The 14,467-nt window shown below is 41.8% G+C and overlaps 1 protein-coding gene across 2 annotated transcripts in view; it reads left to right on the top strand.

Annotated features, from left to right (window-relative positions):
* Positions 1 to 14,467, top strand: part of LOC134341079 (zinc finger and BTB domain-containing protein 44-like) — a 58,294-nt gene that overhangs the window by 11,696 nt on the left and 32,131 nt on the right. For both annotated transcript variants that reach the window (XM_063038828.1, XM_063038827.1), the window contains exon 4: positions 14,002 to 14,302. In XM_063038828.1, coding sequence (XP_062894898.1) covers positions 14,002 to 14,302 — 301 coding nt within the window. The remainder of the gene's footprint in view (positions 1 to 14,001; positions 14,303 to 14,467) is intronic.

Here is a 14,467-nt window from a genome sequence, read left to right as displayed (position 1 = left end):
TTAGGAAGGTTCAATCGTTAGGCATTGATATCGAAGTAGTAAAATGGATTCAGCAGTGGCTAGATGGGAGACGCCAGAGAGTAGTGATGGATAACTGTGTAAGATTGGAGGAGGGTGTGTAGCGGTGTGCCTTAGGGATCTGTACTGGGTCCAATGTTGTTTGTCATATATATTAATTATCTGGATGATGGGGTGGTAAATTGGATTAGTAAGTATGCAGATGATACTAAGATGGGTGGCGTGGTGGATAATGAAGTAGGTTTTCAAAGCTTGCAGAGAGATTTAGGCCAGTTAGAAGAGTGGGCTGAAAGATGGCAGATGGAGATTAATGCTGAAAAATGTGAGGTGCTACATTTTGGTAGGACTAATCAAAATAGGACATACATGGTAAATGGTAGGGCATTGAAGAATGCAGTAGAACAGAGGGATCTAGCAATAATGGTGCATAGTTCCCTGAAGGTGGAATCTCTTGAGGATAGGGTGGTGAAGAAAGGTTTTGGTATGTTGGCCTTTATTAATCAAAGCATTGAGTATAGGAGTTGGGATGTAATGGTGAGTTTATATAAGGGATTGGTAAGGCTAAATTTGGAGTATTGTGTACAGTTCTGGTCACTGAATTATGAGAAAGATGCGAATAAAATTGAGAGAGTACAGAGGAGGTTTATTAAAATGTTGCCTGGGTTTCATCTCCTAAGCTATAGAGAAAGGTTGAACAAGTTAGGCCTTTATTCTTTGGAGCGTAGAAGGTTGAGGGGGGACTTGATAGAGGTGTTTAAAATTATGAGGGGGATTGATAGAGTTGACGTAGATAGGCTTTTCCATTGAGAATGGGGGAGATTCAAACCAGAGGACATGAGTTGAGAGTTAAAGGGCAAAAGTTTAGGGGTAACATGAGGGGGAACTTCTTTACTCAGAGAGTGTAGCTGTGTGGAACGAGCTTCCAGCAGAAGTGGTTGAGGCAGGTTCGATGTTGTCGTTTAAAGTTAAATTGGATAGCTATATGGACAGGAAAGGAATGGAGGGTTATGGGCTGAGTGCAGGTCGGTGGGACTAGGTGAGAGTAAGAGTTCGGCTCAGACTAGAAGGGCGGAGATGGCCTCTTTCCATGATGTAATTGTTATATGGTTATATGGTGTTCGCAGGCAAGTTCAACGCGCAATGTCCTTACTTCATTGACCACGATCAAAACACTTAATTACGTCCAGATTTACGCTAAGCATAACACCCTTATGAGCTCACTTAGGCTTTCCCGATACCTTAGAACCTATCTTGCTAACGGATACACAAAATAAATCGAGATAAAGCACAGATGCTCACAGACGTGTTTAAGCTATGGCAGCTAGAATACAGTTTTGGGGGAGAAGCTTGGCTGCTCGGGGTACACGCTGCCTTTTTTCGTAAAAGGGAAAACACTCTTCGGTTAGCGAAAACAAGTAACTGATGTAGGTCTTTCGTAACAGCGTGCTGTAGTAGGGTGAATGTTTGGAAAACAGGGGCCACCTGTACCTGCTTTTAAAAATGTGGTCAATGTATTTCTCACGAAGAAATAGCCGAAGCTGTACGTTCACTGCATTAAGGGAAAGCTCCAGGTCCTGACGGATTTTCTGGAGGATTTTATAAGGCTTTTTCTTCTTTGCTTATACCTCATTTATGTTCCGTTTTTCAGATTCTTTTAAGTCAGGTAGGTTGCCACAATCTTTTTACGAAGCTTGTATTTCGCTTATCCTTAAAAAAGAACAAGAACCCAACTGAATGTTCTTCATATAGACCAATTTCCTTACTTAATGTTGATGCTAAAATTTTATCTAAAGTTCTGGCCAGTAGGATGGGAAATATCTTACTATCTCTCCTTTCTGACAATCAGACTGGTTTTATTAAAAATCGATATTTTAATATTCGTCCATTATTCAATGTTATTTATTCTCCTTCTGAGGAGATATTGGAGTATGTGATATCCTTAGATGCTGAGAAGGCTTTTGATTGGGTTGAATGGTATTATTTATTTAAAACCTTAAGAAAATTTTAATTTTGGGTTCAACTTTATTCAATGGATTAAATTACTGTACTTATCCCCTTTTGCTTGGGTTCTTACTAATTCTCAGAATTCTAAAGCATTCAGACTTCAACGTGGAAATCAACAAGGTTGCCCTTTGTGTCCTTGGCTTTCTGACCTGGCCTTAGAACCTTTAGCTTTGCTTTTCAAGAATCTAATGATATCTCTGGCATTTTACGGAAGGGTACTATCCACAAAGTTTCACTGTATGCGGATGATTTATTGCTTTACATTTCTAATGTCGAAACTTCGTTACCTTCTGTGCTTTCTTTACTATCTTGGTTTAGTCAGTTTTCTGGATATAAACTGAACCTCCATAATAGTGAACTTTTTCCTTTGAATATTTTGCCATTAACTGATACTAACCTTCCTTTCAAAATTGTAAGAAACCAATTCACCTATTTGGGTGTAACAATTACTAAGAATTATAAATGCTTATTTAAAGAAAATTTTCTTTATTAAAATACATAAAAAGAACATTATCAAATTGGTTGCCCCTTTCATTATCATTGATTGGTTGAATTAATTCTGTTAAAGTGAATGTTTTACCTAAATTTATATACCTGTATCAGGCATTATCAGTTTTTATTCCTAAATCCTTTTTTGACTCTCTGGACTTTATTTCATTAGAGTAGATTAGATTAGATTCAACTTTATTGTCATTGTGCAGAGTACAGATACAAAGCCAATGAAATACATTTAGCATCCGACCAGAAATGCAAAGAATAGTGTTATTTACAAAATAACTGCGAATAGAAAAATGCTACAGTGCACAGATATAAAAGTACTGAGGCAGTACAATACGGATGCAATACTGCTTAGCGCTGTGATGAGAGGTTCAGCAGGGTCACAGCCTCAGGGAAGAAGCTCTTCCTGTACCTGCTGGTGCGGGAGCGGAGGCTCCTATAGTGCATTCCGAATGGGAGGAGAGTAAAAAGTCCATGGTTAGGGTGAGATGCATCCCTGATAATGCTTTTCGCCTTGGCCAGGCAGTGTTTATGGTAGATGTTCTCAATGGTGGGCAATTAGGTGCTGATAATCTGCTGGGCAGTTTTTACCATACGCTGGAGTTCTTTGCGGTCCGATACGGGACAATTGCCATACCACACTGAGATGCAGTTGGTGAGTATGCTCTCGGTGGTACAGCGGTAAAAGTCTGTCAGTATCCTGGGACAGAGGTGAGCTTTCTTCATGCTCCACAGGAAATAAAGGCACTGTTGCGCTTTTTTGATCCGGATGGAGGAGTTCACGGACCAGGTGAGATCCTCGGAAATGTGGACACCAAGGAATTTGAAGCTTGATGCACGCTCCACTACAGTTCCGTTGATGTAGGTGGGGACATGAGTGTGGCTCCTGGCATGCCTGAAGTCCACAATGATCTCCCTGATCTTCTGGGTGTTAAGGGCCAGATTGTTGTCGGCACACCATGCAGCCGGGTGCTGGACCTTGTCCCTGTAGGCCGTCTCGTCATCCCCTCTGATCAGGCCAACCACCGTGGTGTCATCTGCGAACTTGATTATGGAGTTAGAACCATGTACAGGAACGCAGTCATAGGTGGAAGGGGAGTACAGAAGAGGGCTCAGCACACAGCCTTGAGACACACAGATGTTCAGGGTGAGAGTGGAGGAGGAGAGGTTGTCTAACTTAACCGATTGGGGTCTGTTAGTCAGAAAGTCCAAGGTCCAATTGCAGAGGGATACGCTGATGCCAAGCTGGCAAAGTTTGGTGATCAGCTTGGAGGGGATCACAGTACTGAATGCCAACCTAAAGTCAGTGAACAGCATTCTGACGTAAGAGTTGGGGCTGTCCAGGTGGGTCAGGGCCACTGTTGACCTGTTGGTGCGATAGGCAAATTGATGGGGGTCCAGAGTAGTGGGCAGACAGGATTTCAGATGTGATAGAACCAGTCTCTCAAAGCACTTTGCAATGATGGGGGCGAGTGCAACTGGACAGAAGTCATTCAGGCCCGTGGCAGTGGAATGCTTCAGCACTGGCACAACGGTGGCGATCTTGAAGCTTGTGGGGACAACTGTCTGGGCCAGGGACAGATTAAAAATGTCCGTGAAGACCCCAGCCAACTGCCCTGCACAGACTCTGACCACACGGCCAGGTATTCCATCCAGACCAGCTGCCTTCCGTACATTCATCCTGCTCAGGGTGGCGTAAACATCGGAGGTGGAAAGTGAGAGAGGCGGTTCACCAGGTGGGAGATCTGCCTTGAGGGTGACCTCCTTGTTGTCTTGGTCAAAGTGAGTGTAGGAGTGATTGAGCTCATCAGGGAGGGAAGCAGAGCTGGAAGGGGGCACAGTACTAGGTGGTTTGAGGTCTGTATGCCATGCTACATGCGCCGGGGGTCCGAGGAGTTGAAATGCTCCTCAATTCTCTGTTTGTATGTGAGTTTAGCCTGAGAGATACTCCTCCTCAGGTTGGCCCTGGCTTTGAGCAGGAGGTGAACTTCTCTGTTCGTCCATGGTTTCTGATTGGGGAAAACTTTTATTTGTCTTTGTGATGTCACTGTACCTACACACCTGTTGATGTGCTCGAGGACAGAGTTGGTATATAAATCAATGTTAACCTGAGAGTCCGTGGCAGCATGGGCAGCAAACATGCTGCAGTCTGTGTGCTGGAATTGGTGCTGAAGAGCAGAGTCAGCACCCTCCAACCAGATTTTAATAGTCTTCATTGATCCTCCTACATAATGGAAAAATAAACATCGTCTATTGAATAAAGTCCATCTCCAGAAAGTTAAAAAGAATGGAGGTTTAAGCTTTACCAAATTTTAGGCTTTGTTACTGGGCAGCTAATATACGGAATCTCACGTTTTTTTAATACTATATTAATTATGGGGTGGGTTTCTTTAGAAGCTAACTCGGTTAATAAATTTTCTATTATCTCCCTTTTGGGATCGTCACTTCCTTTATCCTTAAGTAAGATAACTGAAAATGAGGTAGTCAGACATACTTTGAGGATTTGGATACAATTTAGAAAACTCTTTGGGTTATTGAGGTTCTCCCTGTCTAGTCCCATATTTTTAAATTATTTTTTAAGCCTTCTATGACTGATGTAGTTTTTAAACAATGGGAAAGATTGGGCATTACTTGTTCCCGGGATCTGTTTGTGGGAAGAAGCCTTTCTTCATTTGAACCTTTGTCAACTAAATATAGTTTACCAAAAGCACATTTTTTTGGGTACTTAGAAATTAGAGATTTTCTGCGATCTCAATTATGTACATTTCCTAATAGTCCTGATAAGAATGTATTAGATGAAATTCTTAATATTAAATCATTCTATAATGGTTCAATATCCAATATTTATGATATGTTGTTGGGAATGAGAAATAATTCTTTAGACAAAATTAAAAATCTTTGGGAACAAGATCCTCAATTTCTGAAGGAACTCGGAATGAGATTTTTAAATTGGTTAATACTTCATCGTTATGTGCTCGTCATTCCCTCCTACAATTTAAAATGGTTCATAGGGTTTACATGACCAAGGATAAGTTATCTTGTTTTTATATGGATATATCCCCTTACTGTGATAGGTGTAACAATGGAGAAGCTTCATTTATTCATATGTTTTGGACGTGTTCAGGTCTTGGAAAATACTGGAAGGAAGTATTCCAAACTTTTTCTGTACTCTTCAAAGTAAATTTTAAGCCTAGTCCTTAGACTGCCCTATTTGGTATTGTTGGAAGGAAAGATAACATTTTGAAGACATCTGATCTGCACATTGTGGCTTTTATCTCTCTTACGGCTAGGAGGGCGCTTTTGTTTAAATGGAAGGATGCTGTTCTGCCTAATCATGCTCAGTGGTTATGGGATGTTAAGGCATGCCTAAACTTAGAAAAGATTCGTTGTTCAATTTCTGAATCTAACCAAGATTTTCAAAATTTGTGGAGGCTGTTTTTAAATTATTTTCATAATCTTTGACTTCTTGTTAAAGTACAGAAGTTGGTTAATAGCATATTTTATTATCTGATAATTTTTTTTCTTTTTCTCAAACAGCTTCAACTTTGGTAGTGGGCGTGGATTTTTTAATAAAATTGTTTATATTCTAATACACAAATTAATCTAATCTATATGAATATAAAGGAGTTCATTAATGTGATTCAATATACTGTATCTGATATTATTTTTTGTTTTATAATATGTATTCTCTTGGACTTTCGTATTCTTCTATATAGAAATCAATAAAAAATATTGGAAAAAGTAAAAGTGAAAACACTCTAAGGTTAGTGAAAACAGGTAGCTAATGTAGGTCTTTCGTAACAGTGAGCTGTCGTAAAACGGGTGCCAGCTGTACCTGCTTTTAAAAATGTGATCGTGTGACTCGTATAATTTTTTTCGTGTTGTTCTTAGATTTTTCCATTTTTGAGCTTTTATAATGTGCAGAAGAATATAGGGACTGAGTTCTATAGGAGGCAAAATGTTTTGAGGAGTCAAAGGTAAACCCATGTGGTTAAACTTTTACAGAAAGATTTCTGAAAGGTGCAGATTTTAATACTTGAAGGCAGAGCATCCTAAACATGCTGCAAAGAGGCCATTTTTCATTCTGGCATGAGCCACAATGAAACAAGGTGGTCAGAGCAATATGTGGTGATCTTTACTGGCATAAGCAGCTGTTACTACCATTAGTGACAGATACAGTTACAATTGATTGATAACTGTCATGCTTATCATTTATTACTTCTGATTTTGTTACAAAAAGAGACTCAAGATTATCTTCTTAGTAATTCAATGATTTAATGAAATTTTGTTGATTGCTGTTTATAATCAACAAATACACTGAAAACGTGCAGCTTGTAGGTTGTGAAATAGGATTTGATTAACTGAGGTCATGGTGTATCCGATAAGCATGTCGTATTGTCCCAAATTTCAGAGGCAACCACCATTAAATTAGTTTGTATTTAGTACTTCTTGCCAAGTGTTTTCACTGATTACATCTAACTCCAAAATATGAAGTTCAGTGCATCACCTTGCAAAACACACCTAATTAGATAATAAAACCACAACAACATACACAAAATACTGAGGGAAATCAGCATGCCAGTCAGCATCTATGTAAAGACCTTGCATCAGGAAGAAAGGTCTCAGCCTAAAACAGTCATAAAAATTGCTGGTGAACACAGCAGGCCAGGCAGCATCTATAGGAAGAGGTACTGGCAACGTTTTGGGCCAAGCTCTTCTTTCAGTTAGTCCTGATGAAGGGTCTTGGCCCAAAACGTTGACTGTACCTCCTTCCTATAGATGCTGCCTGGCCTGCTGCGTTCATCAACAATTTTTATGTGTGTTGCTTGAAATTCCAGCGTCTGCAGATTTCCTCATGTCTGCGAGTCTAAAACATTGACTGTTTATTCATTTCCATTGATGCTGCCTGGTCTGCTGAGTTTCTCTAGCATTTTGAGTATGTTGCTTCAGATTTCCAGTATCTGCAGATTTTCTTATGTTTATAATAAAACCATATTGTCTTGGAGTATGATGGCATTGGTATCTTAATGATGAAATGTAGGGTTCAGTTAACAGTTCCTAATTAAAGCTCTGGCACCAGGCAGAGTACTATTTTGAAAACTGTCAGTGGACAGGTCTTAAAGTCGCTGAAGATGGAGCAAACTACTGCCCTGCTGAAGTGTGGTTTAACACCAAAAGTAACTGGTAAGTGTTAATTTAAGAGATTACTAGACAGGTATATGGAGGAATTTAAGGTGGGGGATTATATGGGAGGCAGGGTTTAAGAGTCAGCACAACATTGTGGACCGAAGTTCTATATTCTAGAAATTCATTTACATACTGCTTTTTTGTGTGAGCCAGGAGGTTGAAATTTGGAGTAAAATAATGGTGTATTTCTAGCCTTTGCATAATAACCCATAAAATCTGGGTTTCCTGTTGTTACTGTGGATCAAGCTTGGGTAAAAAAAAAGTACTCGGCAGGAACAAGCCAAGCACCTGAATTGTCATCTGTTTGTTAGTTTGATTTGGGTTTGCAAACAAGAAAAAGATCCACCAGGCAAGAGAGTAGTTCCGGAAACACAAGGCATTCCCTTCCCAGCGTTTGTCCAAGGCTGCCTGATTTGCTGCTGTACCCTTAAATATCTCATCAGATTCCCCAGTATGGGCTGCACATCTAATAATAGCCAAAACTCGAGGTAGTTGTAGAGCGGTGAGTAAGTTGTTTACTAAGGTAGCATTACTAATGGGGTGGGGGGGACAGGGGAAGACAGGAATCCCCAAAGTTCTGTAGTCAGGTCATAACGGGAGTCTGTGTAAAAGTCCACGTTTTAATCTGTTTGAGATTTCTTTTCCACAGGCTTTTTCATTTTAAAATTCGGAACATTAATCAAAGAGGATTCCAGCTTAGGCTTGTACTTTTGGCTGAAGCCCTGGTTCAGGCCCTTTTTATTTTGTTCCAAATAGTTGTGGATTCCCTCTTCACAGTCACCTTCATTTATGACTTGGCATTTTTTTTAAGGTCTGCTACAAAGAATTGGTTCTGTGGTGGATTCTTCAAAATCAGAACTGAGTAGTCTGTTGCTGGGATACAGGCATGAGTCAGAGCAAGTAGCTCAGCTTTCTGGGTGGAGACAGCTGCTGCAAAGGAGGCTTGCTCAATTACTTCACTGTTGTCACTTATCGCGTAGCCAGAACATCGTTTACCTGCTGGATCCACAAAAGAGCTTCCATCCTCATAAAATGATACCTTGGGTTTGAGGGGGTATTGCGGAAGGGATGGGAGAGTCTGTCCTTCTTTCACAGTGATCCGGACCGGGGGACGGCTGGGGGGGAGAGTGGGATGTAGTTGGTGCGACCGACTTCATGGCCTGAAATTGCCCAAAGATGGGGTAAAACCTCTTGGGTTCGGTCAGTATTAAAAGAGTGTCTTACCAGATGTCTTGTCTTCACCTTTGACTCCTTCCGGTATCGGAGTTGGCCCACGGCCAAGTCCCACCAGTCTCCCTCAGTGCTGAAGGCTTGTTTCGTCAGGGTGTAAGCAAGGAACCCAGGCTCTTTGGCTTGAACCCAGGGCAAAGCCCAACGGTGGTGTGGGGAACCACCGCTCCTGTCTGACACCAAAGGAAATTCGGAACTTCAGGCAATAATGCACTGCCCCCTCTTCCTTTAACCTCTCCAGACACCGTGATTGGGAACTTCTGTCCCTCGAGAGGTGCATAATACTGGTTTTCCTCAGTGGAGCCTCCAGTAGGATCATAGCACAGAGTCACATGAGGGTCTGCCTCTGGCAGAGGGGATTCAAAGTAAGTGGAGTCCAAATTAACTGCCCACCACTGGGGGGGTCAGTTGTTCGCTAGTCCCAGGGTGATGCCCTTTTCAGTGCATAGAATCTCAATTTACAATGGACAGAGCAAGTCTCATTCTGCTAGATTACACCTCAGACTGGTGGTGACTGTAAATTAAACCTCACACTGGGTCCCCTGGAATTTCACCTGCAGTAGCTGGGTACGTGAATACATACGTTCTGTGTCTTCGAACCCAGCGTGATTGTAGCGTCTGATAGCCGGTATCTCTTTTCATATACCATCATAAATGCAATTAGAGTTGCAGCATCTTGCAATATTATATTGGGCTCTTCCTGAGGGGTGGTACTCATGGTAGGAAGCATCCTTCTTCCTGCTGAACATATTTGCCTTTAATGTTATTTCCCTTTGGGATTGATTGGGATTCGAAAGCTGGGTCCCAGTAATATGTCAAAGCTCGTCGCATTTGATTTTGGTCATTGTCAGGCCAAAACATATTATTAGTTTTAATCCTGTTGGCTAATTTAGTTGGTAAACACTTGAGCAGTAGGGTAGTAAACTGGGGGAATGGATTCCCATTATTAAAGGCTTGGTCTCCTGCAAAAGTGCCGTAGCAGGCCATAAATCCTCCCAATAGTCTGGTCCCGATTTTCCAGCCTTAGGTTTGCATTTGAGTACTTTAGTGATATTTACAGGTTGTTGGAGAGCCTTCTCCAAGACTTGAGTAATCCGGTCATTCTGTTCGTTCTCATTATGGATTCCCGCCGGTAACTCCTGATAGGTTTGGTATCTTAATTCTGCCTTCCATTCCCGCCCCTCATCAGATGAGAGAATCATGCAGCAAAGACAAAATAAATCTTGTGGGGTCGCATTATACATTTGTATAGTACTGTGGACATACCAAGCAAACTGTGCTGCTTTTTCTTTTCTATCAGGGGCCTGATTCATGATCGTTACCGTCTCTTGAGGCTTCCACTGTGCATACAAGATTTACTGAGGGCTGTCCCTCGGCTGCTCGTGGACTGGGCAGCATTTGGGTAGGCAGTTGTCTCTGTGGAGCCCTTAACTCTGGGGTTTTATTGGATGCTTATAATCCCTTTCCCTTTCTGGATCTCAGGGAATGGGGAGCCTTCCCTTCCCTGCCGCCGCTGTTTTACCTGAGCGGCCACTGTATCTGAGTACTGGGAGGATTGGGGTTCAGAAGCACTGTGTGCACTTGACCTCAGGTAAGGTGGGGGATAAGGTGGGTGCCCAATCCTCATCGCGGTCAATGTCCTTAAACAGGGTCGGTATGCCAGACATGCGTTCAGGATCCCGTATTGGCCTTAGATCTTCACGCACGGCACTGCCGATTTTAAACCTTCCTGTCTGTCCATATCTGCTTTTGCCTGTTTTCTTTGTTTCTCGTTCTCTCTTTCTTCTCCCTTCTACCCATTAGCACTCCGCTCCACCTGCAGTGTCTCCCAACTCTTGGGAGTCCCTTCTGTCGCCATAGCTCTATCCCTTTATCACATGCATTATTCCTCTAGCTGGCCAGTAAGGTACCATTCCATTTAGTATAGGCTCTACCTTTCCATTCTTTAATCAATAATTTCCACTTACTACCGCAATTCTTTTCCCAAATTAAATTTACTGCTTGTTTCCCCTGGTGGCCACACTGTTTCCCTAGTTTCTTTGTTAGTGCTGCACTTAACATCTGGAGGTCCTTTTCTTATCCGGTATTCGTTCACATGTAGCCGTATCAAGGGCCTGTCCCATTAGTGCCCTTATCACTTGTTCTTAATTATCAAGTCAAGTCAAGTATATAGCACATTTAAAAACAACCACGTTGACCAAAGTGCTGTACAAAGTAGAGCAGGTAGCCAAAATCACAAATACACAAAACACACACAAACCAACAAGACAAACAGTTTATAGACACAAAACACACAATACAAGGCCTAGGCACGAGCCACTGGGTGAGAAATTTAGCCAGCCTGCCTCCCCCTTAATCAATTTCAACCAAGAGGCAGCTGATATGGTCAAATCCGTCAGGTAACGGTGTCTGCTTCTCCTGACCGCGGTCCCCAGTCCCGATTCTTTCCTTAGGAACAATACAGAATACCCAATGTCACCGGCAGCCTTTAATTCTCACAAAAACTGCCAGCCTATTTTCCGTTAATACTCACAAAAAAAACAACTCTCACATACTCTGGACGCCCTTCCTCCTTTATCCTGAACTTGTCTCATTAAATTTCAACTGGCCATATTTCCGCTGCTAAGGTGAGAATTTAACCGGGCTGCCAGTCTTGTATTAATTACAAATTTCAACCGGCCATGTCCTGTCATCCGTAGCAATGGAAAAGAGACAACTGCGTACCTTAAATCCTGTGTCTAAACGGCTCGTCCGATCCCGTCAAGGTATCAGTCCCAATGGGCGAGTGGCAAAAATGCTCGGTCGGACACAGAGTAGCCAGAGGTAAACTACCTCGGGATGCCAGCCACTCAATTGTGTTCGATTCAAGTTCCCTGTCACTTACTCAGCCCCGAGAGACGTTCCCTATGTTGGGATCCGAGTCACGGCACCAAATGTAAGCTTAACTTTGCTGGATCAAATAACGACAGCACAAAAAGATCGATACTTATCTTTTCACCCATTTACATCTTCGAGCTTAGCCGGCGAGTGAACTTAGACCCAACATCAGGGAGAGAACTTTTCTCATCTCCCTGGCAGTTCTACAAGTTCACTGCCTGATGTCAGAATTGTCAGAAGTTATAAGGCCACCGATACAAAGAACAATCAGTCTGATGACTATTCCGGTCAAGTCAATGGACTATTGGTACAAAAGTACAATCAATTTGTTAGACACTCCAGCCACCTTAATTAAAAGAATGTCCTACCTGGTTTGCTGGAGCCACAACTTAATTACAAAGATAAGAACATCTGTCAAATTTATGCTTTAAATAAAAAGGAATATTCTGTCTAATTTACATCAGGTACTGCTTTTTGTCAAAATCAAAAGGTGGGAAAAACCCAGAGATACCTTATGTGGATCTGGGTGAGTTTTAACCCTTATCTTGCTCCAAAGAAAGCAGCTGTGAGACATTATTCAAACCCTCTGCAGTCACAGACGTAGTTAGTACTGCATTCATAATTTACGGGAATCTTGAGAATCCCCCATTCCCTTAAACTTTATCAGAGGAACTTTGATCATTTTGCTTGATCTGGTCAAAGTGTCACTTCAAACTCTGCAAAGTGCGACTCCAAACTCAGCAATGTGCTTGATATCTAAGTGCCCTCTGAAATGGGTATAAGTTATGCAGTTCAAGGTCAATTGGAAATGGCCAGTAAATGCTGACTAATAAATAACTAAAGTTAGAGGACTGGCTCTTGTGTAGAAATGGCGTTGTTGAAGCTTCCAGCAAGAATTAAAATCTGATCATGGTGGCAGTAGAGTTTCCAGTTCAGCATACAAAGCAGTGTGTGACTTCTGCCTTTGTGCAGTGTCACCTGCGATACCCGGCATTAAGTGCTCTCACATAGTCCCCTGACATAGAACTTGCTGGGAAAGATGGACAAACTTACATGCAGGTTGGAACTGGAACTTTCCCTCCATTAACTCTCTTCCGCATCCTACAGAGGTTGAACAATATCCCAAATACGCTGCAAGCTTATCAGCTTTCATCTATTGTCTGCCCCACTAGAGTTTTCTCAAGAGTTACGTACATTAACAGCACTGAGATAAACTGACCTCTGTGGTACCTTTGTAGTGCACCTTTTCTTGACTTGCAGGGTTTGTAGTCAGTTTTAGGGCTTGCATTATTTAAAGGGAGCACAATTTATTTACAGGTTTGCTTGTAAGTCATCTGGAAGTCAGCTGTATTGAAAGTTGCAATTTTGGAAAAAATATATTTCTTACCACTTTGTAGTGTTTATCATATAGAATGAATATACCACAGTTTATAAATTTCACTATTTACATTATTTGTATATTAACTAGCATTTAGTTATAGAGCAACACACATAAATGCTGGAGGAACTCAGCTGGTCAGGCAGCACTAATGAAGAGGAATAAACTGTTGACATTTGGCCAAGACCCTTCATCAGGACCGGAAAGGAAGGGGGAAAATTCCATCCATCTGATCTCACCTGTTGTCTTCTGTTTTGTCTTCCTTCCCCTTCCCCCAACTTCTTATTCTGGCTTCCTCCCCCTTCCTTTTCCAGTCATAATTAAGGCTTCTTCCATTCCTCACTGTGGCTCCCCCTTACCTTTTTTCTTCTCTCCAGCCTGTCATCTCTTACTGGGCTTCTGCTCTTTCTGCCATGTCCCCTCTCCTCTCCTACCAGATCCCTTACCCTTTATTCTTTATACCTGTCACCTCCCAGCTTCTGACTTCATTCCTCCCCCCACCCATCCATCACCTTAGAGTGACCTTCTCCCCATCCACTCACCTTTCCTTCCAGTCTTGGTGAGGGATCGTGGCCAAACCGTGACTATTTATTCATTTCCATGATGCTGCCGGACTTGCTGAGTTCCTCCAGCATTTTGTGTGTGTTGCTCTGGATTTCCAGTATCTGCAGAATCTCTTGTGCTTTATGATTTAGTTACAGATTTTGTTGTTCTTGCTGAGCTTGCTAGAAACTGAAAGAATGAAATACAGCTTCATCTTTTTTGGATAACTTGGATATTGCTTTGGAACATTAATGGTTTTTCTTTAGGTATAAAACCCTTTCAGTGCGACAGATGTGGGAAAAAGTTCACAAGAGCATACTCCTTAAAGATGCATCGTCTGAAGCATGAAGGCAAGCGATGTTTCCGATGCCAGATTTGCAGTGCAACGTTTACTTCCTTTGGGGAATATAAACACCATATGCGAGTTTCAAGACACATTATCCGAAAGCCAAGGATCTATGAGTGCAAAACATGCGGAGCCATGTTTACTAATTCTGGAAACCTAATTGTGCACCTGAGGAGCCTGAACCATGAAGCATCTGAATTAGCTTCCTATTTCCAGAGCAGGTATGGCCCAACAGTTAAATGTTTCTTTTAAATTAAAAAAATGCTACATACTTTTGCTTGAATAGTTTAAACTACACTTGTTAAACAGGTAACAGTTGAAGCTGCTTATAAGTTTGAGATTTTGAAGTTACTTCGTAGGAGTGCTAAAAAAATGAGAGTCTGTTC

Source organism: Mobula hypostoma, chromosome Y (assembly GCF_963921235.1).
Source record: "Mobula hypostoma chromosome Y, sMobHyp1.1, whole genome shotgun sequence".
NCBI classification, from domain to species: Eukaryota; Metazoa; Chordata; class Chondrichthyes; order Myliobatiformes; family Myliobatidae; genus Mobula; species Mobula hypostoma.
This window is presented reverse-complemented; position numbering and strand designations above follow the sequence as displayed.